The sequence below is a fragment of the Bos javanicus genome, chromosome 5 (assembly GCF_032452875.1).
Source record: "Bos javanicus breed banteng chromosome 5, ARS-OSU_banteng_1.0, whole genome shotgun sequence".
Taxonomy (NCBI): domain Eukaryota; kingdom Metazoa; phylum Chordata; class Mammalia; order Artiodactyla; family Bovidae; genus Bos; species Bos javanicus.
Window position 1 is genome coordinate 49,453,073 of NC_083872.1, and position 27,605 is coordinate 49,480,677.

Genomic DNA, 27,605 nt, shown 5'->3' on the forward strand with positions numbered 1-27,605 from the left:
TGTAATCCACGGTTTTCCTCACTTTTTTTGTACCTTTTAAAGTTAGTGTCTTATTGATATGCATAATTGTTGATGGTAAAATTTATACATGTGTTTGATACATATTTTCCCCCATTAATCAGTTTATTAGAAATATTTTAAATTCAACTATTTTGTGAAGATATGGGTTTCAGAAAAGCAAAGGTAATATTGGAAGAACCATCAGGAGCTATTTAAAGCAGCTATAAAATGGCCTCCCTCTCTTCTCCAGTTGAGTCATACCTTCAAACTTATTCTTTATCAAGCTAGAGAGTACTGATTTTTTTTTAATACTGAGGAAAAAATATCAGGCTCCCCTCCCCCCACATATCTTGGACAAATCACATATGTTTAAAATTTGTTCTTGTATTTATTGGTTTTGCAAAAGAAGGCATCGTCTCACACAGTATATGTAATTAAAAGCAAATCATTGGTTTAAAAAAAGGCAATTTGCAAAAAAATGTTTTTGGTCTTTTATAATTCTCATTAAAAGAATATCTGGCCAATTAAAAAAAAAAGAATTACAGAACTAGTTCAGATGCTCTAACAGCCAAACAATAATAGAATTACAGAAAGAGGAAAAAAGAAAAAAAATAAAAATATAGAGGATGTTGTACAGCAGAAACTAACACAACACTGTCAAGCAACCATACTTCAATAAAACTTGATTTTAAAAAAACAAGAGAGGAAAGACAAAGAATTAATTCACATAAATTTTCCAGAACTGAAAGACATGTTGCCTGATTGAAAAAGCCTGTCTAGACCCAGCACAATGCAGGAAAATAAACCCATACCAAGCAACCTGACCATGAATTTCAGAAGGCCAAGAACAAACAGAAGAGTTCACAAGCTTTCAACGAGGAAAAATAAACAGTCCAGTGCAAAGGATGACAGATCAGAAGGCTTCAGACTTCTCTAGACCAACAATGAAAGCAAGGAGGCAACAGAGCAGGAATAGAAGTGTCAATCAAAGTAAGGATACAATAAAGACATTTCCATCCCTGCACAGTTTTCAGAAATTGACCTCATAGGCATCCTTTCTCAAGGGGACATGGGCGATGATATAAAAAATAAGGAGGAGAAAATACGGGACACAAGAAGAAAGAGATCCAACACAGCAAAGACAACCTCCAGGATAAGAGTGAAGAGAGATCTCAAGATGACAGGTGTACTTCAGACATGGCATGGCCAGGGCAGAGTGCAGCAGCAGCTCGGGTTCAGACACGGCATGGCCAGTGCAGAGTGGAGCAGCAGCTCGGGTTCAGACACAGCATGGCCAGGGCAGAGTGGAGCAGCAGCTCGGGTTCAGACATGGCATGGCCAGGGCAGAGTGGAGCAGCAGCTCAGGTTCAGACACGGCATGGCCAGTGCAGAGTGGAGCAGCAACTCAGGTCACAGGGTTGTGGACTGCAGTCAACACAAGATGCTTCCTGCTACTAGACCCTCTTTCTAACTAAAGGAGAGAATTCCCAGGTGAGCTGGCCCAGATTCTCACCTGGGCTTGCTTATCTCAGTGCGCTGATGAAGTGCCTATTCTCTACTCCCCTCCATACCCACAAAAGTATTCTGCTTGGACCTACTTCTGAGAGCAGGAGCAAAGCCATGGCGGGCTTCAAATCAAAAATAAGCAGCAGTCACAGAGCAATTAAGCTGGGCTACAACTACTGGGCCCATGCACCTAGAGTCCACGCCCCACAACAAGAGAAGTCACCATGATGAGAAGCCCACACACCGCAACTAGAGAGTAGAGCCTGCTCGCCACAACAAGAAAGCCTGCACACAGCAGCAAACACCCAGCACAGCCAAAAAGTAATAGAGAGCAGACTTGTGGACACAGTAGGGGAATGAGAGGGTGGGACAAATGGACAAGTAGCACAGGAACATATGCATTACTATATATAAAATAGATAGTCAAGGGGGATTTTGCTGCATGACTCAGGGAGCTCAAACAGGTGCTCTGTGACAACCTAGACAGGTAGGATGGGGTGGGTGGTGGGAGGGAGGTTTAAGAGGGAGGGGATATATGTATACCTATGGCTGATTCATGTTGATATATAGCAGAAACCAACACAATATTGTAAAGTAATTATCCTTCGATAAAAAAATAAATTACAAAAAAAAGCAGTAGTCTACTCCCCTAACTTAGCTTATTATTCAGCAACTAGTCCGAACTACAGTCCTGGCAAATGCTACACGACCCGCTTACAATCTTGCCCTCTGACAACCCCAGAAGGGGCTCCAGTGAATTCATCAGACTGTGACCCAGAAACTGGTTATCTTTTCAAAGCTTTTCCAGAGGTAACATTACCCTTTCCCTTCACAAGTAGGGGTGGGCTTGCTACTCAGCTCTTTAAAACTATATGTTATTTATGAATATGTACAGGAGGTGGGAAAAACTATAAAGAGAAGCAAGGGAATAATTAACACAAATGCAAGGGAGAAAGCCGATCTCAACCAGGGAGGAACAGACAGAGACATTTTTTTTTAATTTAAATTTATTTATTTTAATTGGAGGCTAATTACTTTACAATATTGTATTGGTTTTGCCATACATCAACATGAATCCACCACGGGTGTACACGTGTTCCCCATCCTGAACCCCCCTCACACCTCCCTCCCCATCCCATCCCTCTGGGTCATCCCAGTGCACCAGCCCCAAGCATCCTGTATCCTGCATCGAACCTGGACTGGCAATTTGTTTCATACATGATATTATACATGTTTCAATGCCATTCTCCCAAATCATTCCACCCTCTCCCTCTCCCACAGAGTCCAAAAGACTGTTCTATACATCTGTGTCTCTTTTGCTATCTCGCATACAGGGTTATCATTACCATCTTTCTAAATTCCATATATATGCGTTAGTATACTGTATTGGTGTTTTTCTTTCTGGCTTACTTCACTCTGTATAATAGGCTCCAGTTTCATCCACCTCATTAGAACTGATTCAAATGTATTCTTTTTAATGGCTGAGTAATACTCCATTGGGTATATGTACCACAGCTTTCTTATCCATTCATCTGCTGATGGACATCTAGGTTGCTTCCATGTCCTGGCTATTATAAACAGTGCTGCAGTGAACATTGGGGTACACGTGTCTCTTTCACTTCTGGTTTCCTCAGTGTGTATGCCCAGCAGTGGGATTGCTGGGTCACAGGCAGTTCTATTTCCAGTTTTTTAAGGAATCTCCACACTGTTCTCCATAGTGGCTGTACTAGTTTGCATTCCCACCAACAGTGTAAGAGGGTTCCCTTTTCTCTACACCCTCTCCAGCATTTATTGCTTGTAGACTTTTGGATCACAGCCATTCTGACTGGCGTGAAATGGTACCTCATTGTGGTTTTGATTTGCATTTCTCCACACAGAGACTTCTAATGTGCCAGTAATATTTGTTACTCAATCTTGATAGGTAGATATCCACATACATCACCTTTTGTTTATTTTTCAATATACATATATGTATTAGAATATTCTTCTTTATGGTGATACATTCTATGATATTTTAAGTGGTAAGTGAATTCTATTTAAATCAGTGATATTGTTTTAGTATATTAAAACACTAAAGAGACCCAAAATTTTTATTAAAATTTTTATGCTTGTAAATGTGAAATGTTATATGAAATGGGCAAACTCTATGTCTCTCACCCAAGCTAACAGAATAAGAATTAGAGAATACAAATAATGCTATAATTTTTAAAGTTGAATCCATAATTTAAAATATTCCTACAAAGAAACTTCAGGCCTAAATATTTTACCAGTGAATTCCACCAAACATTTATGAAAGGAATAATTCCAGTCTTACACAATCTCTTCTAAAGAATGGAAAAAGAGGTACCTTGAAGGAGTAATATCATATGACATCCCTTATATGTGGAATCTAAAAAAAGATACAAAAATTTCCAACCATTATCACTGCTTCTATTCAAGATTAAACTGGAGTTCCTAACCAATATACAAGAGAAAAATAAAAGGATGGTAAAGAAATCCATAAAACAAAGTATTCACAGGTGATAAAGATTTTGCACTTAGAAAAAAACAGAAGCTTTTACGATAAATTATTAAAATTAACAAAAGAAAAAGATTACTAGGTATAAAATTCATGTGCAGAAAATGACTAGAAACAATTTCTTAAAAGATACCAATTCAAAACAGCATCAAGAAAACTCAATATCCTAAGAATAAATATAGTAAAAATATATAAGGCCTCTATATAGAAAACTGTAAAATAGCATTCAAATAAGTTGGAATAATAATAAATAATAATTAAAAATGCCATCTTTACAGACCAGAAGACCCACCATTGTAAAGACATCAATTCTTCCCAAAAAGCCAATAATAAAACAATCTTAAAGAAGAACAAGGTGTAAGAACCAAGAGAATCAGATAGCAAGAGTTACTATGCTGCTAAGTCACTTCAGTCGTGTCCAACTCTGTGCGACCCCATAGACGGCAGCCCACCAGGCTCCCCGTCCCTGGGATTCTCCAGGCAAGAACACTGGAGTGGGTTGCCATTTCCTTCTCCAATGCATGAAAGTGAAAAGTGAAAGTGAAGTCGCTCAGTCGTGTCTGACCCTCAGTGACCCCATGGACTGCAGCCTTCCAGGCTCCTTGGTCCATGGGATTGTCCAGGCAAGAGTACTGGAGTGGGGTGCCATAAAGTACAATAATTAAGACAGTGTTGCATTAGCTCAAGGATACACAAAACAGAATAAAAGCTTCAAAGTAGACCACACACATACAGACATTTTTACAAAAATGGCACCACAGAGCAGTGGGAAAAGGATGGTCTCTGATAAACTAGGCTAAGTAATTAGATGTCCATGTGGACAAATGAAATTTGACTCCTATGTCATATCACAAACAAAATGAATCAATTCTAGGTGACTCAAGATCTGAAAACAAAATACTAAAACTTTCTGAAAATAAAATGGGAGAATAAAAAAGCACCAGCTATAAATGCAGCACTGGTTTTGTAATCTATGGGACCCCTTAAAATCATAAACAGCAACAACAGAGCATTAAATCAAGTGTGGGGCTCTAATGAGCACGGGCCCCATGTGTCTGCACAGATCACATGCCGATGAAGCTGGCCATCCAAGAAGCTAAAAGACTAGTAAACTGGACTACATAAAAACTAAGGACTCTTGTTCATTGAATGACACTCTTCTTTTTCAACTGCTCCATACCCTTTTATTACAACCCTGTCCCCATGTTCCAGAATGAATAGCTATTTAACATACACACCACTGAATATTCATCAGAAGGCTTGATGCTGAAGCTGAAGCCACCGGATGCAAAGAGCCGACTCATTGGAAAAGACCCTGATGCTGGGAAGGATTCAAGGGAGGAGAAGAAGTGGATGACAGAAGATGAGATGGTTGGATGGCATCACCGACTCAAAGGACATGAGTTTGAGCAAATTCCGAGAGATGATGAAGGTCAGGGAGGCCTGGTGTGCTGTGGTCCATGGGGTCTCAAAGAGTCAGACGCAACACACACCACTCCTAAAATTGATCTTAACATTCCCATTTCTTTCTCAGTATATTAAAACAAAAGGGGGGAAAAAAGCTTTGAAAAAAATCACCAGGTTTAGTACACCCCAGGACGAGCAACTTAACTAAACAACAGGAAACAAAACAGGTCAGGAATCTGACCCTATACACAAAGTAGCAGGTGAGATTCCAGAGAGGAAAGAATGACTCCCAGCAGAACATACATAGATTCCTTCTAAACAACACTCTTGAGAGTGAAAATGCTAACCAGAAAAGTGGGAGAAGGTATTTGCATCACATACATCTGACAAAGACTCATATTCAGAATACAAATCTATAAGAAAAAGGAGACAATCTTTCTTAGAGACAAATAGTAAAAGAGGTGCTGAACCACATTAGTAATCAGCAAAATTAGAACAAAAATCATGCAGCCACTAAAACACTCACTAGAATAGTTAAAATTTAAAGGATTGACAACATCAACACCAACTGTCGGCAACTCCAAATCTTTCTTATCCTGTTGTTTTTCCCCGTAGCACTTATTACTTTAACACCTTGTTGGTGGTTTAGTCACTAAGTTGTGTTCGACTCTTGCGACCCCATGGACTGTGTAGCCCACTAAGTTCCTCTGTCCATGGGATTTTAAAGGCAAGAATACTGGAGCGGGTAGACATTTCCTTTTCCAGGGGATCTTTCTGACACAGGGATTGAACCCGGGTCTCCTGCACTGCAGGCAGATTCTTCACCAACTGAGCTACCAGGGAAGCCCTAACACCTTCTTACATACATATAAAAAAGGATTGACTGATTCTCAGTAAGCCTGTGACCCAACTAAGTCAAGGAAAGTGAACTATGGGACTTTCTGGAATTATGGAAAAAGATCTGTTCTTTTGATAAGTTTGCTGTGTTGGAGCTGCTGTTGGTCATTTGGGTATTATCTAATACAGAGGAAAGCACAGCTAAGAGTTGAAGGCATATTTTTAAATATGCTCTTTGAGCACGTGTATCTGATTTAGCTACACCTGAAGGCACAGCCCTGGACTTTTAATTAGGTAAGTCCATCAGTTTCCTTTATTGCTTAAATAATGAGTTTCTGTACCCACAACTGAAAGGAGATTCATCACTGCCATGAGATGGTAACAACAACAAAAAAATGGTAGACTGAAAAATAGTGCATTAATCATTCAAAATTATGTTTATGAATAAAGTATGACAATGGCACCAGTTTACGGTATGTCACACGAAAAAGGCAGGATACAGAAATATTATACAGTACACTGATTTTGGAAAAACTTCATATTAAAAACTTCATATTTTTATTCAAATAGAATAAAAATTCAAAAATTTAAGAGACCATCTTTAGAAAATTATTTTTTCCTCTTTTTTTCACACTTCTGTATTTTCCAAAGTTCCTTTAATTTAAAGTTTTTATTGATATAATTGACATACCATAAAATATTCACCCTTTTCAACTGTACAGTTTAATGATTTTTAGTATATTCACAAAATTGTGTACTATCTAACAGCACAACATTTTCATCACTCCAACAAAAAAGCCTTGCCATCGGCAGTCACTTCCTGTTCTCCCAAACTGCCAGCCTTAGCAATGACTAATTTATTTTCTATTTCTATGGATTTGTCTATTCTGAACATTTCAAATGGAATCATAAAGTATGTGGACTTTTGTGGCTGCTTCTTTCACTAAGCATGTTTTCAAGGGTCATCCATGTTGTAACATGAATTAGTAACTTCATTCCTGTTTATGGCTGAATAATATTCCAACATATGGGTTTATCACATTTGGTTTTCCATTCATCCACTAACTGACATTTGCGCTGTTTCCACTTTGGGGCTATGATTAAAAAAAAAAAGTTGCTATGAACATTCATGTACCAATTTTCATGGGGATATACATCTCCAGTTCTGTTGGGGAAATACCTAGGAGTAGATAGATGGTTGAGTGCATTACTTTTATAATTTTTTAAAAAGCAAAGGGAATTGCTTCTTAATGGAAATGTTGAATGTCAGTGACACCAAGGTTAGGGTCACACAAATTCCTTCTCTTGCCAGAGACGACAAGGTACTACTGCAGAGAAGATAACCACAGACAGAGAAGAACAATGACCACTCCTACTTGACAAAAGTCTCTACCAGGCATTTATGATAGCAAGATTTAATTATAATAATCATAATAATCAAGATGCCAGGGCTGACGCACTAATAAAATGAGTCTCTAAGCTGCCTAAAATTCCTGTACTTACTGACCAAGCTAAAAATAAAGACAATATTTCCAAGACTCTCCTGGTGGTCCAGTAGTTAAGAATCCACTTTGCAATGCAGGGGACATAGGTTCAATTCCTATTCTGAGAATGAAGATCCCACATGTCACAGCAACTAACTGAACCAGCTACAACTACTGAAACGGCCACAGCGGCTGAACCCACACACCACAACTAGACAGCCATGTGCCGCAGCTACTGAAGTCCACATGCCACAGCTAGGGGGTCCGTACCCTGCAATGAAAGACCTGCATGACGTAACAAAGATCCTGTGTGCCACAGCTAAGACCCAGTGCTGCCAAATAAGTAAATAAATAGAGTGATTCTTTAAAAAAAGAAAACACTATTTTCATATATATGCTTTTCATAGTTTTCCGGTTTTCACCAGATTTTATCACTGGAGTGATAGCACCTTTCACAAATTCAACCAGCATAATTTAAACATTTAATGCACCAATGCAAAAAACTGTAGAACTAGGCAAGGCCGATCACTAAGGTGGCCTCCCTTCTGCTTTCAGGAAAAATAGTCAAACCATGGGATAAGCAAACTGCTTAAAAATCTGAACATCAGAGTCAAACTCCTGGCCAAATAGTCATCTTATTCTTCCCATCATCTTAATGTCTTTGGGTGGATTTTCCTGCACACCACATGCATTTGTTCCATAATCCACCTGGCCAAGAAAAGATAAAGTATTTTATATCACATGAAAACAATGCTAAAGCAGTATTTCTAATAAACCTGAAACTCTATATTACATGCTTTGCATGTTAAAAATTTCTTATTGCTCCAACAGTAATCCAGTATCAATCTAGTGGCTAAGAAAAAAAGTAGAACACTCTTATGTCACAATTTATGGTATAAAGAGTGAATTTTTAGGATATCTATCTTCAAATTCCATCTCAGCCACTAGACAAATTACTTAAACTTTCTGAATCTCAATTTCCCAATAAAATGTGCCTAAAAACAATAAAATGTGCCTAAATGGGCTTTCCAGGTGCCTCAGTGGTAAAGAATCTGCCTGCCAAGACACAGGAGAAACAGATTTGATACCTGGGTCAGGAAGATCCCCTGGAGGAGGAAACGGCAACCCACTCCAGTATTCTTACCTGGAGAACCCCCTGGACAGAGGAGCCTTGGAGGGCTACAATCCATGGGGTCACAAAGAGTCAGACATGACTAAGCACACATGCAAAGACAATATACTTTCAGAATTGCTACGAGAGATAAAACCAACAGTTTGGCATAAAACACATACTTATGAATAATAACTGCTGCTACTATTCTTATTATTAATTATATCATTAATATTAAAGTGCTTATACTATGGTTACCTTTAGATGACTGGTAAAATATAAGGGAAAAATCTGCTGTTCTGGAAGGCAAATACTGATCCTGCTCTTATTCTCACCCCAATGTGAAAATAAAGGGATGTTACCATAAGACTTGGTGTAGAAAATCAAAAAGTCTAAGTGCTTGTGTTAGAAATAAAAATGGTCTAGTCATTTTGGCTCATAATCCATACCTATGATTATTTCAAAATTAATATATCCCCTTTCATGTATCAACAGGAAAAACCCATTTTAATAAAAGATTTAAATTGTTTTATTCTATGGCATGTTGCTGCTGCTGCTGCGAAAGTCATGTCCAACTCTATGCAACCCTATGGACTGCAGCCTACCAGGCTTCTCCGTCCGTGGGATTCTCCAGGCAAGAACACTGCAGTGGGTTGCCATTTCCTTCTCCAATGCATGAAAGTGGAAAGTGAAAGTGAAAGTGAAGTCGCTCAGTCGTGTCCAACTCTATGCAACCCCATGGACTGCAGCCTACCAGGCTCCTCCATCCATGGGATTTTGCAGGAAACAGTACTGGAGTGGGGTGCCATTGCCTTCTCCCCTATGGCATGTTATGAAAGGGAAAAAACCACTTATGGAAAGAATCATAAGCACTGAATCTATATGGAGAGAAAAATAGGGATTATCTGGACTCCTGCACATTAAATATAAACAATGCTGTATTTGAATGAATCACTGACAGTCACTACTAAAATGAAAGTTCAGTGACTAATTATATACATCTATTTATCTGTTATTAGCTAACTTTGAGGAAAGAGGACAAATGTACAACTACTGAACTCAGGCATTCAGTCACTAAACACCAAATCTCTGCTGCTGCTGCTGCTGCTGCTAAGTCACTTCAGTCGTGTCCAACTCTGTGTGACCCCATAGATGGCAGCCCATCAGGCTCCCCCGTCCCTGGGATTCTCCAGGCAAGAATACTGGAGTGGGTTGCCATTTCCAAATCTCTATAGAGTTCTCTAAATAACCACTTAGTCAAATTTCTAACAATGTCTACATCATAATGCTGTATCATACGATGAGAATAATTCTGAGACATTGTTATTTCTTAATTCAACAAAAATACTCTATTAGTTCCATCTAATAGAGTCTAATTAGCTAAGTGAGAATTTAAATCCCAGGAAAGGAGCCATTATGCCCCACATTCTCTGAAATGTAAAACCCTAGATTTAAAGAGACAAAAATCTAAAATACATAGGAATGGTGCCTCTGCAAGTTCACAAGTTGAATCACTGGCTTATGGACATATTTTTCTTAAAAGACATAAAAGCCAGTCCTTTCATCAGTCAAGCAAAGTCAAATTCTAAATGATGATCAGTCCCTGGTGATTACCAACCCGTGATACTGTGCCTACCTGACCTTCCTTTCTCTCCTAACACTGGCTCCATCACCCACTTACACTTTCCCACACATCCAAATCCATGCATTTACCACTCTGGGTTTTTAACTTCTGGAACAAACAATACTAATGGGAAGATGAAAACAATAGTTGACAAGAGAAAAATCAAGATCAAAACATTTCACCATTAAAAGGGAAAATAATACCTTTTTTACTGAATACCAGTGAATCAACCAGAATCCACGGAAAAATATCAAATACTTATAACACATGAAACTTCTTGTAGATACACATGCATATACAGATAGATATGTACTATATAGTATGTCTATATATGTACATGTATATTTCTGTATCTCTACCCTTCTTCTCCAGCAATTTCAGACAAGTACCTAGCTCTGGAGAAAACCCTCTATGGAATGACATTTTTGCTTCTTGTATGGAGTATTACATCATTATAATAATAAAGCAGTATTCTGTTTAATTAGGTCAAAACCTTCTTCAGTAAACACCATGAATAATAATTTTGGGATAACAGTGATACAATAAAAGGAGAGGAAGCAAACAGTATTTTCTTTTAAATAACAAACATAAGAATGTAATTTAAGCCATTATATTATCTGAAGCTAATCAAACCCTGAAACTTGTTTTACACAAATAGACACATCTTAATTTAGAATTAAAAAAAAAAACAAAACTCTAGGAAGTGTCACTTTACACGCAAAATGTGAGAAGGTAAAGGAACAAAAAGGCAACTTTCACATGCACCTAAAAAGCTGCATTCCATCAAAACACATCACTGTGCCTATGTTTACCATACCTGAACATACTGTTCTGCCGTGCTGCATGTTAATAAAAAATACAAAACAAAAATGGGGAAATATTAGCAGAATAAAACATAAAACTCTTGCATGGAGAATTTAAAAAACCGATTCATAAGCTTTTATATCTAGTATCTAACTAGTATCTAACATGGATTAGTAATTTAACATTTTGTTTTTAACAAACCATGCATCTCTTGGTTTTGAATGGATTAACCCCCTGACACAATTTAATTTTTAAAATATTTTATCATTTTCAGATTTCAGAGTAAGTTATAAGATCCTGGAGACAAGAGTCTCCTTCTTTTAAGTCAACTGCATAATTCACTTATTAGAGCAACACACAGCGTAAGGAAGCAGAGGCATGACTTCCAGGTTGTGTCTCTGCTGCCATTTTAAAAATAAAGATTTTAGACATTATTTAGCACTAGGCAAAAACAACCATTTTCAAAGAGGAATACTACTTCAAATTTAGAACAATAAAACTAAGTCTGTAACATCAGATATGTATTGGAGTGGCCCAAAAATTCATTCAGGTTTTCCCATTCTATCTTATGGAAAACCCAAGCAAACTTTTGGGCCAAACCAATAATACACACTTAACTGAAAAATATAGGAAATGGTCTGAGTTGTTCATCGTTCTTGAAGGGATAGGCTGAAGGGGTAGGCTTCCGTTTAATATTTCTCAATATAAATATTCGAAAATATCATGACTACTGATGTAGCTTCACTAACACTCCAGTCCCACATGGCAGCAGGGCTAACCCCACTGCGCACTTACTTCTCTTCTGAGACACAGCCTGCAGGCACGCCGTCACAATGTCACAGTTCCTCTGTACTTTGTGCACAAGCCTATCTTTCTGCTTCAGCTGCCGAAGTAGCTTTGCTGATTGAATGCCAATCCTGTACTTCAGTTCTCGAAGGATCGTCTCCAGTTCATTCGTGTCTATCAGCAAAAAGGAAAAGAGAGCAATAAATACTCTGAGAGGAATACAAATTCCAAAATGATACTGATCATAAGATAAATCTCTGGAACATCCTTTAAACCAAGTAATCCTGAATTTTCACCCAGAATTACATACACATATTCAGCTGATTCTGATGAAGTAAGTCACTCATTTATTTCCTGCTCTGTCCATGTAAATACTGTAAAATAAACTGTATTCTTGAGGCTACCTGTAACATGTAAGCAAAGAATCTTAAGATATCCAGCTCTGATTGCAAATTTATGTTTCATTGACTCAAAATTGTATCATTAAAGTGCTCAGACAGTAAACTTGCAAGAAAAGAGAAGTTTTTAGTCTGTTAAATCAATGATAAACCTAACAGCTGATAACAACTTTTTAAAGTACTCAGCTTTGTAAATGATCAGTTAAAATAGGTAATACTACATTTTCTAATGTAGATACACGCAGTGATGACCATCTTGTTTCAAATACACAGTCTTCCAAGAGCTTGATTATTGGGACAATACTTCACCTCCAAATATGGTAGAAAATAAATTTCCTTCAATCAGATAAATAAAAGATAGTTCACATCCATAAAACTAATACTCTCAACATCAGTTTTTCTACAAAAGAAAAAAGACTTGAGAATCAGAAGCGATCACAACATTTACGTGAATAATCATTACAATTTGGGAGTTTCATTAGTTATACTTAATGTTATCATTAGTCACCATACTGTGACCTGACAGGCGAGCAAAGCCTTCTACTTAGCGTGGCATTGGCGAGGCCCTCATTAGAGGTCCTGTGTGCGGTTTGGATCTACTCATTCTGAAAGAGATTTAGAGAAACTAGAGAGGATCAGAGAGAACAAAAGAAATGTTCAAAAGTAAGAAAAATACTCCAGAGATCAAAGGAAGTGAACTTTGGGGGTCTGAGTAACACAAGTGGAGGGGGGTATTTGCTTTAACAGCTGTCATACTCAGTTGACCTCATTATGAAAAATGCATTTGACCCTGAGTTAAAAAGAACTGCCTTGGGATTAATCAACTATCTGTCTGATCTTAGACAAGGCTGTGCTCCAGGTCTCAAATTATACAAGATTATTCTGGGAAACAAATGTGAATAGCATTTATAAACATTAATATAAAGAGCAATAAAGAATAAGGAATTGCTATGAAGAAGAGAACAAAAGCCCATTATTTCTCTCACCTTGAGTTCAAATGTGAGATATAATGAGAAGAACACACTTAGGTTAATTGAAAATACTTGGGTTCTGAGGATGATTAAATATGGAATCAAGCAACAGGAAAACACCACAGACTCTTTAAATCTACATTCCTTCAAATAGAGCAAATTTGAACGTTTAAAGTAGCTCCTTCTAGAAACAAAAGAGGTAGGAATATCATCATCTTGCATTTAAATTACACTTTCCTTCCACAAAAGAGTCATTTTCAGTGACTCTTAAGGTACCTAGAGCTCTATGATTTTTTTTGAATAATATGCACTGTCCAGTATAGGAAAAATCCTCATAGTTGAATTTGAAAATGCGTTTTACAGCAACATCTGCTGGTATATAAATATCCGGAAGATAGAAATAAGGTCTCCTTTATCTTTATATGTCCCACAGCATCAGCCATAGCTCCTAACACAGTGTTAAATAAATGAGGAACACTGAAGAGATCATCAACTGATCATCATCAATGATCATCATCTCCTCTTTAAGGAACTCCAGTGTATGTAATAATTAAAATAAGCATCCTCAACTTTATGGACATGAGTTTGAGCAAGCTCCGGGAGTTGGTAATAGACAGGGAAGTCTGGTGTGCTTCAGTCCATGGGGTCACAAAGAGTCAGACACAGCTAAGCGACTGAACATTTATTGAGCACTTCATACACATTAACTTACATAAGTGTCACTTCCTCGCTATAAAGCAGTAGTATTTTCTTTTGTTGTAGTGGCTTTACAATATTTGTATTAGATTAAGATATACAGCAAAGCGATCCAGTTATATTTTTTTAGATTCTTTTCCACTAGAGGTTATTACAAGATATAGTTCCCTATGCCATATAGTAAATCTTTGTTGCTTATCTATTTTACATATAGAAGTGTGCATCTGTTAATCCCATACTGCTAATTTATCCATTCCCCCTGGCTTTCCCCTTTGATAATCATAAATTTGTTTTCTGTCTGTGAGCCTGTTGCTATTTTGTAAATAAATTCATTTGTATTATTTGTTAGATTCCACATATAAGTGATAATATATATTTGTTTTTCTCTGCCTGACTTATGAAGCAGCAGCATTATTATCCCTATTTGTAGGTAAGGAAAATGAGACTCAGAGAGGTTAAAGAGCTTGCTAGTAAGGAACAGCGAGCGGCAGGATGTTAACTCAAGCTGACTCCAAAGTTCACGCCCTTAATGAAAACACTGAGAAGAGCACCTGGATTTCCTGAGAAACCATTATGGTGCTTCACATAAATAAATGACCCACACATGCTAAATATCTAAATAGGTGCCATAGCAAAATCCCTAATAGAGGGAAAAGAGAATTAACACACAGGTTATCTACTTTATAAGAGAGTCTTAACTGTTTTATGTCAGGAAGGATATTTTTTGATCCTGAAAAAAATCAAATAACCTAATAAGATGTACAATTATTTTAGCAGACAGCAGTTTCCATCACTTGATTCCTCAATCTTAGCACTCTGATGATGTTTATTGATAAAGGTGTGTATCTGTGTGTGTAGGATTGGCATAACATGGCATCATGCTCTTCCTTAGAGAGTCGACTACAAAGAAAGAGGAGATTAGCAGGGAGCTTAAGACTGAGACCTGGGCAAAACTGGCGCTTATAGGTTTTAGGAATAAGTAGGAGAGTGGTCACTCATTGTGATCTGTATTTCCAAAACTGTGACCTCTTTCTTCCTTAAACTTTAGCTTGCCAAATTTCCTCTTCCAAAAGGAAATTACTAATCCACAAAATTCTCTCAGTAATGAAAAGTGAATAACCTTGTGAAAAAAACAAAAAGCCAAATCATAATTCTTCAAAACTGATTCGCTGGATTCTGAAAGAACTATTGCCCTACGGAACTTCTTGGCATAAACAGACACTCTCAGAACAGCCAAATAATTGTATAAAATTAAATGGCATGACTCCAGCTAAAGTCTCAGGCAGGGGGAGGAAGGTGGAAGCCATTTGTAACAATCAACTGGGGGAAAAAAATCTTCAGGGGAAGCCAAAAGAGGAAGCAAAAGCTGTTTACACAGATTTCAGAAAGCAGACAGATTTACTCCATTTCCAGTTTCTTTTCCCCTCTGGTACCAGCTAGACTGATCTTACAAATAGGAGACAGGAGACCACTCCATAGTATTCCTGTTCCTCCCTTTCCTGGTAATTTAGCACAAGGACATTAATTCAAGAAATGTTATGATAGCTTAGCATTTGTTTTCCACACCTCACTTCACTTTGTAAATTGAGGTCTGGATATATCTATACAAAAAGATAATTGTAAGTAAGTGTAAGTGCCTGAAAGGCAAGTTGAGGGGGAAAAAATATCTCAATTAGGACAAGACAGCAGCATCAGAGTCTGATAACAAAAGAAACACCAAACTAACCTCTGCCCCCAAAAGTCAAAGGCCATTTTCTGATCGACCTCTTCAACTGAAGTTTCCAGCAGTTAAATGCTATGATAACGACTTTGCTCTAGGGCCCTCCACTAACCCACCACCCAAGGGGGAAAAAAATCCACCTAGTGAGCTTCTTGAAATCAGGCGTTTTAAGCAATAGATTTCACACGTTCTGCTTAGAAATTGCATTATTGAATTAGTCTGCCTCACTAAATACTATTCAAGTACGTAGCCAAAGAAGGCGGATTTAAAAAAAAAAAGTGGCTGCTTTTTTTTCCCCCTTCTTAAACCAGCCCCGAGGGTCACCTCTATTCCGCCTGGGGCCCCTCTAGGTAATTTCAGATGGATAAATCAGAAACTCCAAACCCGTCTTAACAGCTGTTCTGATGAAATTAGAACCTGGACTGCCTCTCGCCTCTGGCCTCTGCAAACACGAGGATGGGGAAGGGGTCGGGGAGTGGGGGAGACCCGTGGCTACCATTCCAACAAGTGATGCTTCACTCGCCGACTCGAGAGGGAATGGGGGGACGTAAGAACTAAGACTAGTTATGAATCCGTGACACTGTGGACAGCCGCGACAGATCAAAGGAGACGCCCTAAACACAGTATCTCCGGGCGCTCGGCCCATCAGCACAGGTGCGCACAGGTGAGCGCCGGCAGACCTGGAGGGGGCTCTGCACAAGGACGCTCCCCGGACACCCTCACCCGCCCCGGCCCTCACCTTTCTGCCGCAGGTACTGCATCTGGTGCCGCGGGCTCGGCCGCTCCTGCAGCTCCTGCAGTACGCGGGAGTCGCCGGCGCCGCCGCGGCCGCCCAGGAACACGTCGGAGCCGGAGGCCTCGGTGGAACTGTCGAGGCTGTCTCGGCGCCGCTGGCAGCCCCGGGGCCCCCGGCCCCCGCCGACCGCCTCCTCCTCCTCGGTGCAGCTGTACAGCTCGGTGAGCAGCCCGCTCACCAGGGACGCCGTGCGGCTGCCTCGTGGCTCGCCAGGCTCCGGGTCCTCCTCGCCCTCCCAGGAGTCCCGGGAGCCCCGCGCTCGCTCCGCCGGGGGAACTCCGCGCCCCGAGTCCTCCGGCCTCGCCTCGGGCTGCGGGCGCCCCGTCCGACCCCCACCGGCGGGCAGGACCTCCATGGCCCCCGGCCCGGCTCCCGCCGCTCCTCCCGCGGTGCCGCGCCAGCCAGTTCCGGGAGGAGGCGCGGCCTCGGCCCCGCAGCCGGTGTCCTGGGCCGGGCGCGGCGCCAGCGGGCTCCGGATCCCCCGGTGCCTGACCTCCCCGGGGCCGGAACCCGCGCCGCAGCTCCTCGGCCCCGGGCGGGGAGGGGGGGAGAGGGACGGCCACACCAGTGGATACCTGGGTTCACCTGCCGCAGGTGAGGCCCGCCTGAGCCCGGGAACACTGTCTAAAGAGAGCCAAGGAGCAGGATGTGGCCAGAACGTATCAGGATGAAGCCCTTCGCCCGGAGGGGGAAGGGCGCTCTGGCTGCTGCCGCCTTCACTTGCATGTAAGTGATTAACTCAAAAAGAGGGCAACTCTTGCATCCTATTCAGCCACCAGTAGGAAAAGGTGCCTGGGAGAGTTCCAAACACCCAGCAATAGGCCGAGGCCGGGAGCTCCCTCCTTCACATACTCCTCAAAGCCAGCCCTTCTCACCTTCCCACCTGAGTCGGACACGATTGAGCGACTAAGCACAGCACAAAGGCGTTTCTTAGTTTAGATTCTGACACTAACCTTTCCGAAGATCTGGCATGTACTTGCGATTTAATAACGCTGTAAACTTTTTTCCTTCGGTGAAAGAATTAAGATTAATAAAGATTCTTTCACCTAGATTAAGATCAACTAAATCTCTGGCACAAGACCTAACAGAATGGGGATTTAATAAATGTTACCAGAAGACAAAACTAATTGACGCAGCTGATTCTATCCGTAAAATAAAAAGTTTACACGATACCCTAGACCTCAATGGAAGAATTGGATGCCCCTCCACTGTAGATATTTTTGTGAATTATTAATTATTGTCAATGTTTTCGTGTGCCAGGGCCTGTTCTGCCTTCTTTGCATGAATCTTCCCATTTAATTCTCACTTTAACCCAATTAAGGAGTAAGCACATTTTGGGGGATGGGGAGCCCGCACTGGGCAGGATGTGGGATCTTAGTTCCCTGAACAGAGATCAAACCTTCACTGCCTGCTTTGGAAACCCAGAATCCTCACTACTGGACCACCAGGGAAATCCCCAGCTTGACATACAACATTATTTTAGTTTCAGGGATACAACATAATGATTTGACATTTGTACATGTTGCAAAATGATCACCACAGTAAAACTAGTTCATATATGTTACCATATAGTTAGAAGGGTAAGAACTATTTGTTCTTCCCCTCACTTTTCAGATGAGAGAGCTGAAGCACAGAGATGCTGAATAACTGGCCATTCACAAAAAGTCAAGTGAATTTTCCTTAAAACTTAAAGTGTCTGGCTTTCATTATGGATGAATACATATTTCGTTATGGATAAGTATGTATCTGTCTATCTCCTGATACTACTATATTACCTCAGATGACACCACCCTAATGGCAGAAAGCAAAGAAGAACTAAAGAGCCTCTTGATGAAAGTGAAAGAGGAGAGTGAAAAAGTTGGCTTAAAACTCAACATTCAGAAAACTAAGATCATGGTATCTGGTTCCATCACTTCATGTCAAATAGATGGGGAAACAATGGAAACAGTGACAGACTTTATTGTCTTGGGCTCCAAAATCACTGCAGATGGTGACTGCAGCCATGAAATTAAAAGACGCTTGCTCCTTAGAAGAAAAGCTATGACCCACCTAGACAGCATATTAAAAAGCAGAGACATTACTTTGCCCTCAAAGATTCGTCTAGTCAAAGCTATGGTTTTTCCAGTAGTCGTGTATGGATGTGAGAGTTGGACTACAAAGAAAGCTGAGTGCCAAAGAATTGATGCTTTTGAACTGTGGTATTGGAGAAGACTCTTGAGAGTCCCTTGGACTGCAAGGAGCTCCAACCGGTCCATCCTAAAGAAAATCAGTCCTGAATATTCATTGGAAGGACTGATGCTGAAGCTGAAACTCCAATACTTTGGTCACCTGATGCGAAGAACCAACTCATTAGAAAAGACCCTGAGGCTGGGAAAGATTGAAGGACGGAGGAGAAGGGGACGACAGAGGATGAGATGGTTGGATGGCATCACTGACTTGATGTACAAGGGTGTGAGCAAGCTCTGGGAGTTGGTGATGGACGGGGAGGCCTGGTGTGCTGCAGTCCATGAGGTCACAAAGAGTCGGACACGACTGAGTGACTGAACTGAACTAATGCTGTTAAATACTTGCATATTTTTTAAAGGAACAACAATGTACCTGGTGAACATTGGGGGTGTTTCATGTTTGTTCAGTACACTTTTTACTTTCCAAGGCACTTGCGTAATAGAGCCTGTAGAAACCCCATGTCCTTTGGACCGCCACCAAGATATATGTAAACATAGAGTGAGAGCAATAAGACTGTTTTAGAAACTGGAATTAATTATAAGGGAAGCAGAAGTTTTATAACTTTAATGTATCCAGAATTTAAAATTGCACTAGAAATAGTATTTTTTGGTTTTCTAACTGTATTAACTATTACTATATCCATTTAACTTTAAAATGTATACAATAGAAGGAATGGAATTATTTGTTATTTTGTTGTTATTTTTGTTTTTTGAGGGTTTTTTTTTCCTGTTGTCTCCAGCATGGCATTTGAGTCCTGAAATTGTTCCTTCAGATGTCAAACATTGCAACAAGCAAGACTTAAGAAAGAGAAACACTGAAATTGAATTTCTTTCTTAGCTGATTTCCCAGCCTTTCCCAGCCCTTTCTCTCTATCTCCACCTAGTAAGAGAAGTGATAACTAGTAGTCTTCAGCACAGTTTCACATCCGGGGTATCACTATCAGGACCTATAAAGAAACTCAAAGTGGGCTGAAAGGGATGATGAAAGAGGCCAGGAACACAGCATGTCACTAATAGTCAACATTTCTAAATGAATCAGAACTTCAAAATCATCTCCTGTTCCTGAGGAGAGAAAACTGGCAAAATAAAAACTAACAAGGAAAGTAGATTCAAGCTCCTTGCTCTTGTTGGAATGATCTTGGCCCAGATATCCACGTGACTCTTCTCTCACCAGGTCAGGTCTCTGTTTAAATATCATCTTCTCCATGAATCCTTCCTAACTGCTCCATTTAAAATTGCAGCTCTCTACCCGTCAGTATTCCCTTCTTCCCCCTCTTTGTTCTCTTTTTTCCATAGCACTCACCACCTTCCAACATATTATAACATTGATGGATTAATTTTATTCTCTGTCTTCTGCTAGTAAATTATAAGCTCTTGAAAGCAGACAGTTTTGTCTCCTTTGTTCAGCTGTATGGCCACCACTTGGAACAGATGCCAGTGCACTATATGTACTCAATAAATAGGTGTTGAATTAATTAACTGAATGAATAACATGAAAACTAGAGAAAAGATCAACCAATGACCTCCTTTCCTAAAAAAAGTGAATTCCATTAAACAGAATCCTAGAAGAGGTGTTGATGAAAGCAGTCCATTTTTGTACCCCGCCTTTCTGCTTTCCCAGTGAGAGAAAGGCCCGCAATGAGTTCCCTAAAGGTCTGAAGTCAACTAATTGGATATGAGAGAGAACCACTGGCGAGATGGAATATGATTTCAAACTGATCATGACTAATTAATAGATTAAATTAAATTTACTATGGTTGACTATGTTACTAATAATAATTAGCATTTTAATTTGTTTGGAACTTTAGTTTTAATATTTAGATAATTATATTAATTACTTTTACCAGATATAAGGTCTAGTATTGCATTATATTTACAAGAAGCTTAGAAGCATTTTGAACTGTGGTGTTGGAGAAGACTCTTGAGAGTCCCTTAGACTGCAAGGAAATCCAACGAGTCCATCCTAAAGGACATCAGTCCTGGGTGTTCATTGGAAAGACTGATGCTGAAACTCCAGTACTTTGGCCACCTCATGCGAAGAGTTGACTCATTGGAAAAGACCCTGATGCTGGGAGGGATTGAGGGCAGGAGGAGAAGGGGATGACAGAGGATGAGATGGCTGGATGGCATCACCGACTCGATGGACATGAGTTTGGGTAAACTCCGGGAGTTGGTGATAGACAGGGAGGCCTGGCGTGCTGTGATTCATGGGGTCCCAAAGAGTCGGACACAACTGAGCAACTGAACTGAACTGAACTGAAGAAGCATCTATCTCAAAGTTGAGTGTAATTTACTATAATCTATAGAATGTAATTTATATAAATCTGTGTACAAGATACAGACTATGAACAGTTAAATTATTTCCAAACCTATATCATAGTCTTGCCAATAACCTTCTGTTCACCTGTCATTTAAAACTACCTTAACAAGGCTCTCAACATTTTTGATATCTTGATAATTTTTTTCAACATGTGCAAACACATAAAGACTAAATCGCTATGATGAAAATTATGATGATTCTTAGAATGGCTGATTTGTAGAATCTAGCAGTTAACCTTTTACTCTAATCCTTCAGGGATTACTCATTTTTGAGTCACAAGAGAAATGTACAGGGTCATTGCCAGGTTTCAGCTTCTCATGGAAGTTCACTCTTGCTCAAAATTAATTGCTGATTACAATTTATTTATATCCTTGGAGTGCAATACAATTTCTGTTTTCAATTTAATAACTATACATGAAGAATCATATTTTTCAATCCAAAAAGCTGAGATAAGAGATAAAAAGAGGATTTCATACTTTAAAAAGACACCAAGCCTTAGACAGACACCTTGGGAAATACATAGTAATACATCAGATCAGATCACGTCACATCAGTCACTCAGTCGTGTCCAACTTTTTGCGACCCCATGAATCGCAGCACGCCAGGCCTCCCTGTCCATCACCAACTCCCAGAGTTCACTCAGACTCACTTCTATCGAGTCAGTGATGCCATCCAGCCATCTCATCCTCTGTCGTCCCCTTCTCCTCTTGCCCCCAATCCCTCCCAGCATCAGAGTCTTTTCCAATGAGTCAACTCTTCGCATGAGGTGGCCAAAGTACTGGAGTTTCAGCTTTAGCATCATTCCTTCCAAAGAAATCCCAAGGCTGATCTCCTTCAGAATGGACTGGTTGGATCTCCTTGCAGTCCAAGGGACTCTCAAGAGTCCATACATAGTAGACAGTAGAAAGACATTTAAGTCATAAAATTTGAGTGCTTAGAGGAACTTTGGATATCTCATTTGACTAGTGCTGAAAAATTATTATACTATATTTCAAAATGACAGACTATAACCTCCCCTCTGCAATAGTTTAAAAAAAAAAATGTGACTGCTCAATGCCTATCAGCTGGGAACTGAATCTCTCATCTCTCACCCATATTTAAGTGACATTCCTTGAAAATGAGATGTCTATTGTGCCAGCACTTAGGTAGTCACTGACAAAGGCCAACTAACATCATTTGCCTAAACTGCTTTGTCTAAATCCTTGCTTCGTGCCTCACATGAATGCTTTCTGATGGATGTAAACACATCATACAAAGATCTTCACACTTTGAGCCTGTTCCTACATGTCTATCCCTTTGCCTCCACCCCAGACCTCCCCTTCTCCAATCTCCCAGTCATTTTCCTCCCAACGTGATGAACAGCTTGCAGAGGCCATTCATCATTGCCATTAAGTCCATGAATATTCTAACTTCAGATCACTTCTTTCTACAGAAACTGGATGGTCAAGTGCACCACCCAAAGCTCTGCTCATTAAAAGGTTTTCTCTCATCACTGTCATTCAAGGCCAAGGCCAACCCAAGTGAGGCTGCAGCGCAACCATCACCCCCCCATATACCAAGCTGTTTTATCCTTAAACCAAGCTCATGCTTTCTCCTCCTCTTTCAGCTGATCTTTAGTCCCACAGGTGTGAGCCGAGATAGGAGTACAGGGTAACCATAATGAGTGATATGGAAGTCTGCACTATCTCTTCATGCACTTGTTTGTGCTCTTATTCATGCTTAGTTCGAGATGTACCATTTCATCTTATGTAGAACTACTGCTGAGGCTTCCCTGGTGACTCAGTCGGTATAGAATCCACCTGCAATGTGGGAGACCTGGGTTCGATCCCTGGGTTTGGAAGAGCTGCTGGAGGACAGCATGGCAACCCACTCCAGTATTCTTGCCTAGAGAATCTCATGGACAGAGGAGCCTGGCGGGCTACAGTCCACGGGGTTGCAAAGAGCTGGACGTAACTGAGAAACTAAGCACGGCACAGCAGCAGAACTACTGCTGATGCTGACCAACTCTATGACTTGAGGATCCTAGAGAACCCAACTGGTGATGGATAGCTCAGGAAGCATCATCATTTAGTGCCTCATGGCCAAGAGTCCCATTTCAGTACATTAGGAGCTGTTTTTCAAAAGATGTGTAATTCCTGCTATAGGTAGCATAACTTTGCTCCAAAGTCCCAGGAGTCTGCATTGTGATCTTCCTATTGGAGTGTGCTTCATATTGCATCTTTTCTCATCACTGATGCCTGGAGTACCATAGCATCTGCCGGAATGTATGGCCCAAACAGAAGGGCTATGTGCACCATGAGTTGGAACTGCCACCAGGAGAAGACTGCAAGATATGACCTCTGCAGTTGTACAGATCTGCATTAACAGCAAGTCCCCAGGCTTGGTTTAACTTTTTGTTGTCATCAACTTGAAATTACTAAAAATATTTTCTTTGAACTTGTGTTTTGTAAGTGAAGTCCCATGGGACAATGGAAGATGTGCATAAACAGTGGAGATAAACCAGGATTGGGGGTAGAGCAGGCAGTAGCCAAGCACCAAGAAGAAAGTGTCATACCCCGTCTCCAGGCAGGCCAGAGAGCCTCAGGGCCCCCAGGTGAACAGGCAGAGACCAGAGCCCAGGCTGGTGGCAGCAACAGTGGAGAGAACAGTGGAAAAGCAGCAGCCAGCAGCGGGAGAAAACGAAGATTTTCTACTTAAAACTGATACTGAGACCTACTGTAAGGGTAGAGCTTGCCCATCTGTTCCCTAATGATGTTTGCACAGATCTCTTGAGATCCAGGACAGGAACTGCCAGCTTTCAGGCAACACACTTTGTCAGTAAATCACTATAAAATAAAAACACACATGTGGATATTGAAATGAAGCATATCAGAAAATTATTAGACTTCTTCAAAGAGTTTAGAATCTCTGGTTTAGAAAACTTCTACAATGTGGCAAATCAAATATCCACGAGCTTAGATAGAAATTAAATTTAAAGATCATTGCATGGAGACTTCCCTGGTGGTGCAAGAATCTGCCTGCCAGTGCAGGGGACACAGGTCCCTGAAATCCTTGGTAAGGGAAGATTCCACATTTCATTGAGCAACTGCGCCACAACTGCTGAAGTTCATGTGCCTAGAGCCCGTGTTCCACAAGAGAGGCCACTGCAATGAGAAGATGAGAAGACAGCATACCATAAACAGAAGCCCATTCACCACAACTAGAGTAGCCCCTGCTTGCTGCAACTAGGGAAAGCCCACATGCAGCAACAAAGACCCATAGCAGCCAAAAATAGTTAATTAATTTTTTTAAAAGATCATTGCACTGGATGGAAAAGAACACTATTTTCATATGTAGCTCTGGATAAATTAGTTATTAATGATGAAAACAACTTAAAATTTTACTTTTTTCTTATAATTGAAGGTATAGTGGTAAAATGCATATACAGGCACTTATATAAAAACTTGAAGCCACCTGAGGTTTCTTGTATACCCTTCACAAGTCATAGGAAATGTCAGAGGAAATATTACAATGTAACTATTACACCAGTTATAACTTTACAATTGCAAAATTATAAAAGTGTATGATTTACATTTAAAATTAAATTCATATCTAAATAAAACTGATCTGTAGAAATAATTGTTTTTATAAAAATTATTCCACAGTCATTAGCTCTACCTGTGCTAAAATTTGTGTTTTGAAATAATCTGTCAAAAATTTATACCACTGTTATACACTCTATAGAGTACCCTTAAGAGCTCCAGTATCGGTTATATTAGAAGAAATATCCTCCTTAAAATTAAAAATTATCAAAAATTATTTGCAATTCAGGCAGTTGCTCAGAGCCACTGAGATTGCTTTTAGTTATATCAATTGAAAAATGACATTGTTAAAAATACACATTTTGAAGGCCTATGAAATGAATTTGTAGGGAAGCAAGCCAGAAAAATTATATCATCAATCAAGATATCACATTAATAAGTTATTATTTATTGTATTATATAAATTATAACACCAAAAAAATTTTTGCCATTTGTAAGATTAGTGCTATTTATTCATATTTCACTATAACCCCTACTGTATTTTGTAAGCAATTCAATATTTCTTAATGAAAATCTTTGTATCTTATCATCCTCAGTGGCACTTTTTTCCTGTTATTTTAACAAAAAGCCCCACAGATTGTGTTAGCAGCCGTATCTGCTACAGAGTGTTTTTCTGCTCCAGCGTGTATGCTCCAGCCACTCAGTCATGTCCGACTCTTTGTGACCCCATGGATGGAAGACTGCCAGGCTCCTCTGTCCATGGGATTTTCCAGGCAAGAATACTGGAGTGGGTTGCCATTTCCTACTCCAGGGGATCTTCCTGACCAGGGATTGAACCCACGTCTCTTGCATCTCCTGCATCTGTAGGTGGATTCTTTACTGCTGTGCCACCTGGGAAGCCCTATCTGCTCCAGCCTCTACCCAAATCTGGTATCCTTTCCTGTCACCCTGCATACGGGCTAGAGTAATACTCCTAGATAGAATGGGTTGTGTATGAATACCAAAAGGCCTACCAAGCAATGTGCCTTCCCTCCTTTTTTTTTTTCAGCAAGAAGTGGAAGAAGCAGTGATTTGTTTTTACTTTGGAGGCAATGTCCTGACACAACCCTGGACCCTTAAGATCCTTTACTGAGTGCCGAGTCCCTGAATTTTCATAGAGTCTCTCTCCTATCCTCAAGAGCTGTGTCACATGAAAGATTCCAGCCTGTTAACTGCCTCTTGTTCATCTTACCTGATCAGCATGATATCATCAATGTAATGGATGGATAGATGTTCCACAGGCTGCCCAAATCTGTTTAAACTCTATTATGACATATGGTTATAATAGGTGTTTTAATACCCTGATGGGCTAATTTATTCATCTTGTCATTTATTATCTCTTTTTACTAACCGATTTTTCTTTTGGTTATGGGTCACATTCTCCTTTTGAGGGGCCCTGTGTAGTAGTTATTTTTTATTGGATCTAGGCCATTGTAAATTTTATATTTTGTGTCTAGATTTTGTAGCCTTCCCTTAAAGAGTATGGGGCCTTGTGTTGGCACGCAAGTTGTTTCTTGCAGATCAGGTTGGTATTCTGAGACTTGTATTCTAACTTCCTTATTGTAGGCATACAGTACTTTTTCATTCATGATAGTTTAGCTCTGTTACAAAAGTGTAACCTTTCTGTGTTCTCCAGTGAATGCTCCTTGTGATCAAGAAAGACTTTCCCTTCTGGATGGTTGGATCACAAACATTTCCAACTCCTCTCAGAATTATTACATCTCCCTGGTCATTCATTGCCTTAGGTTGTACTGCCTTCACCCAAGGCATGCACATATTAGTGTTTAACAAAGTCTCACAAGGATATCTTTGCAGATTTATATATCTTTGCACCTACATACAGAGAAGGCAATGGCACCCCACTCCAGTACTCTTGCCTGGAAAATCCCATGAATGGAGGAGCCTGGTGGGCTGCAGTCCATGGGGTACTAAGAGTCAGACACGACTGAGCGACTTCCCTTTCACTTTTCACTTTCATGCATTGGAGAAGGAAATGGCAACCCACTCCAGTGTTCTTGCCTGGAGAATCCCAGGGACAGGGGAGCCTGGTGGGCTGCCGTCTATGGGGTTGCAATTGTTTATTTTCCTTCACACATAGATTACAATCTTGCACTGACTCTTGTCCATTGTGTGAAAATATACATTTTGTCCTGTTTTCTACTTGTTCAGAGCAGGAGGGTTAATCTGGCCCTGTTTCTCTTTCATGGCCAGAGGCTAGAATTTTGAGGTTATTAAAAGTGAAACAGGTTATGATAAAAGATGGTGTTGTACCTAAAAAATTTTATGGTAATTTTTCAGTAGCTGGATTTTATACATTTTGGTTTAAACTCTTGGGGAAAATGACGAAATGAATAAGTATGACTTTTTTATCAAAATAATTTATGAAAAATTAATTAAAGTGATAGGAAAATGCTTTCTTAAAAGTGGTAAGTCATGTGACTTCCTAGTGGTCCAGTGGTTAAGAATCTGCCTTCCAGGGCTTCCCTGGTGGCTCAGTAGTAAAGAATCTACCTGCTAATGCGAAAGACATGGGTTCTATCCCTGGTCCAGGAAGATCCCACATGCCACCGTGCAACTGAGCCCATGTGCCACAGGTATTAAGCCTGTGCTTTAGAGCCTGGGAATCACAACTACTGAGCCATTGAGCTGCAGCTACTGAGGCCCACACACCCTAAAGCCTGTGCTCAGCAAAAAGAGAAGTCACTGCAATGAAAAGCCACCACACAGCAACTAGAAAGTAGCCCCCCACTCACCACAACTAGAGAAAAGCCCACGTGGCAACGAAGACCCAGCACAGCCAATAAATAAATAAGTAAATAAAGTTATTTTAAAAAAAAGAAAC

At 40.1% G+C, this 27,605-nt stretch overlaps 1 protein-coding gene across 4 annotated transcripts in view; it reads right to left on the reverse strand.

Annotated features, from left to right (window-relative positions):
- The window catches only part of TBC1D30 (TBC1 domain family member 30), a 104,452-nt gene that overhangs the window by 69,660 nt on the left and 7,187 nt on the right, over positions 1 to 27,605 (reverse strand). For 2 of the 4 annotated variants that reach the window (XM_061416593.1, XM_061416594.1), the window contains exons 2-3: positions 23,920 to 24,346; positions 12,087 to 12,251 (exon numbers count right to left, since the gene is read on the reverse strand). In XM_061416593.1, coding sequence (XP_061272577.1) covers positions 12,087 to 12,251; positions 23,920 to 23,941 — 187 coding nt within the window. In that variant the 5' untranslated portion in view covers positions 23,942 to 24,346. Of the gene's footprint in view, positions 1 to 12,086; positions 12,252 to 16,601; positions 17,047 to 23,919; positions 24,347 to 27,605 lie in introns of those variants that run through there. The other 2 variants (XM_061416592.1, XM_061416590.1) reach the window with 2 other exon arrangements.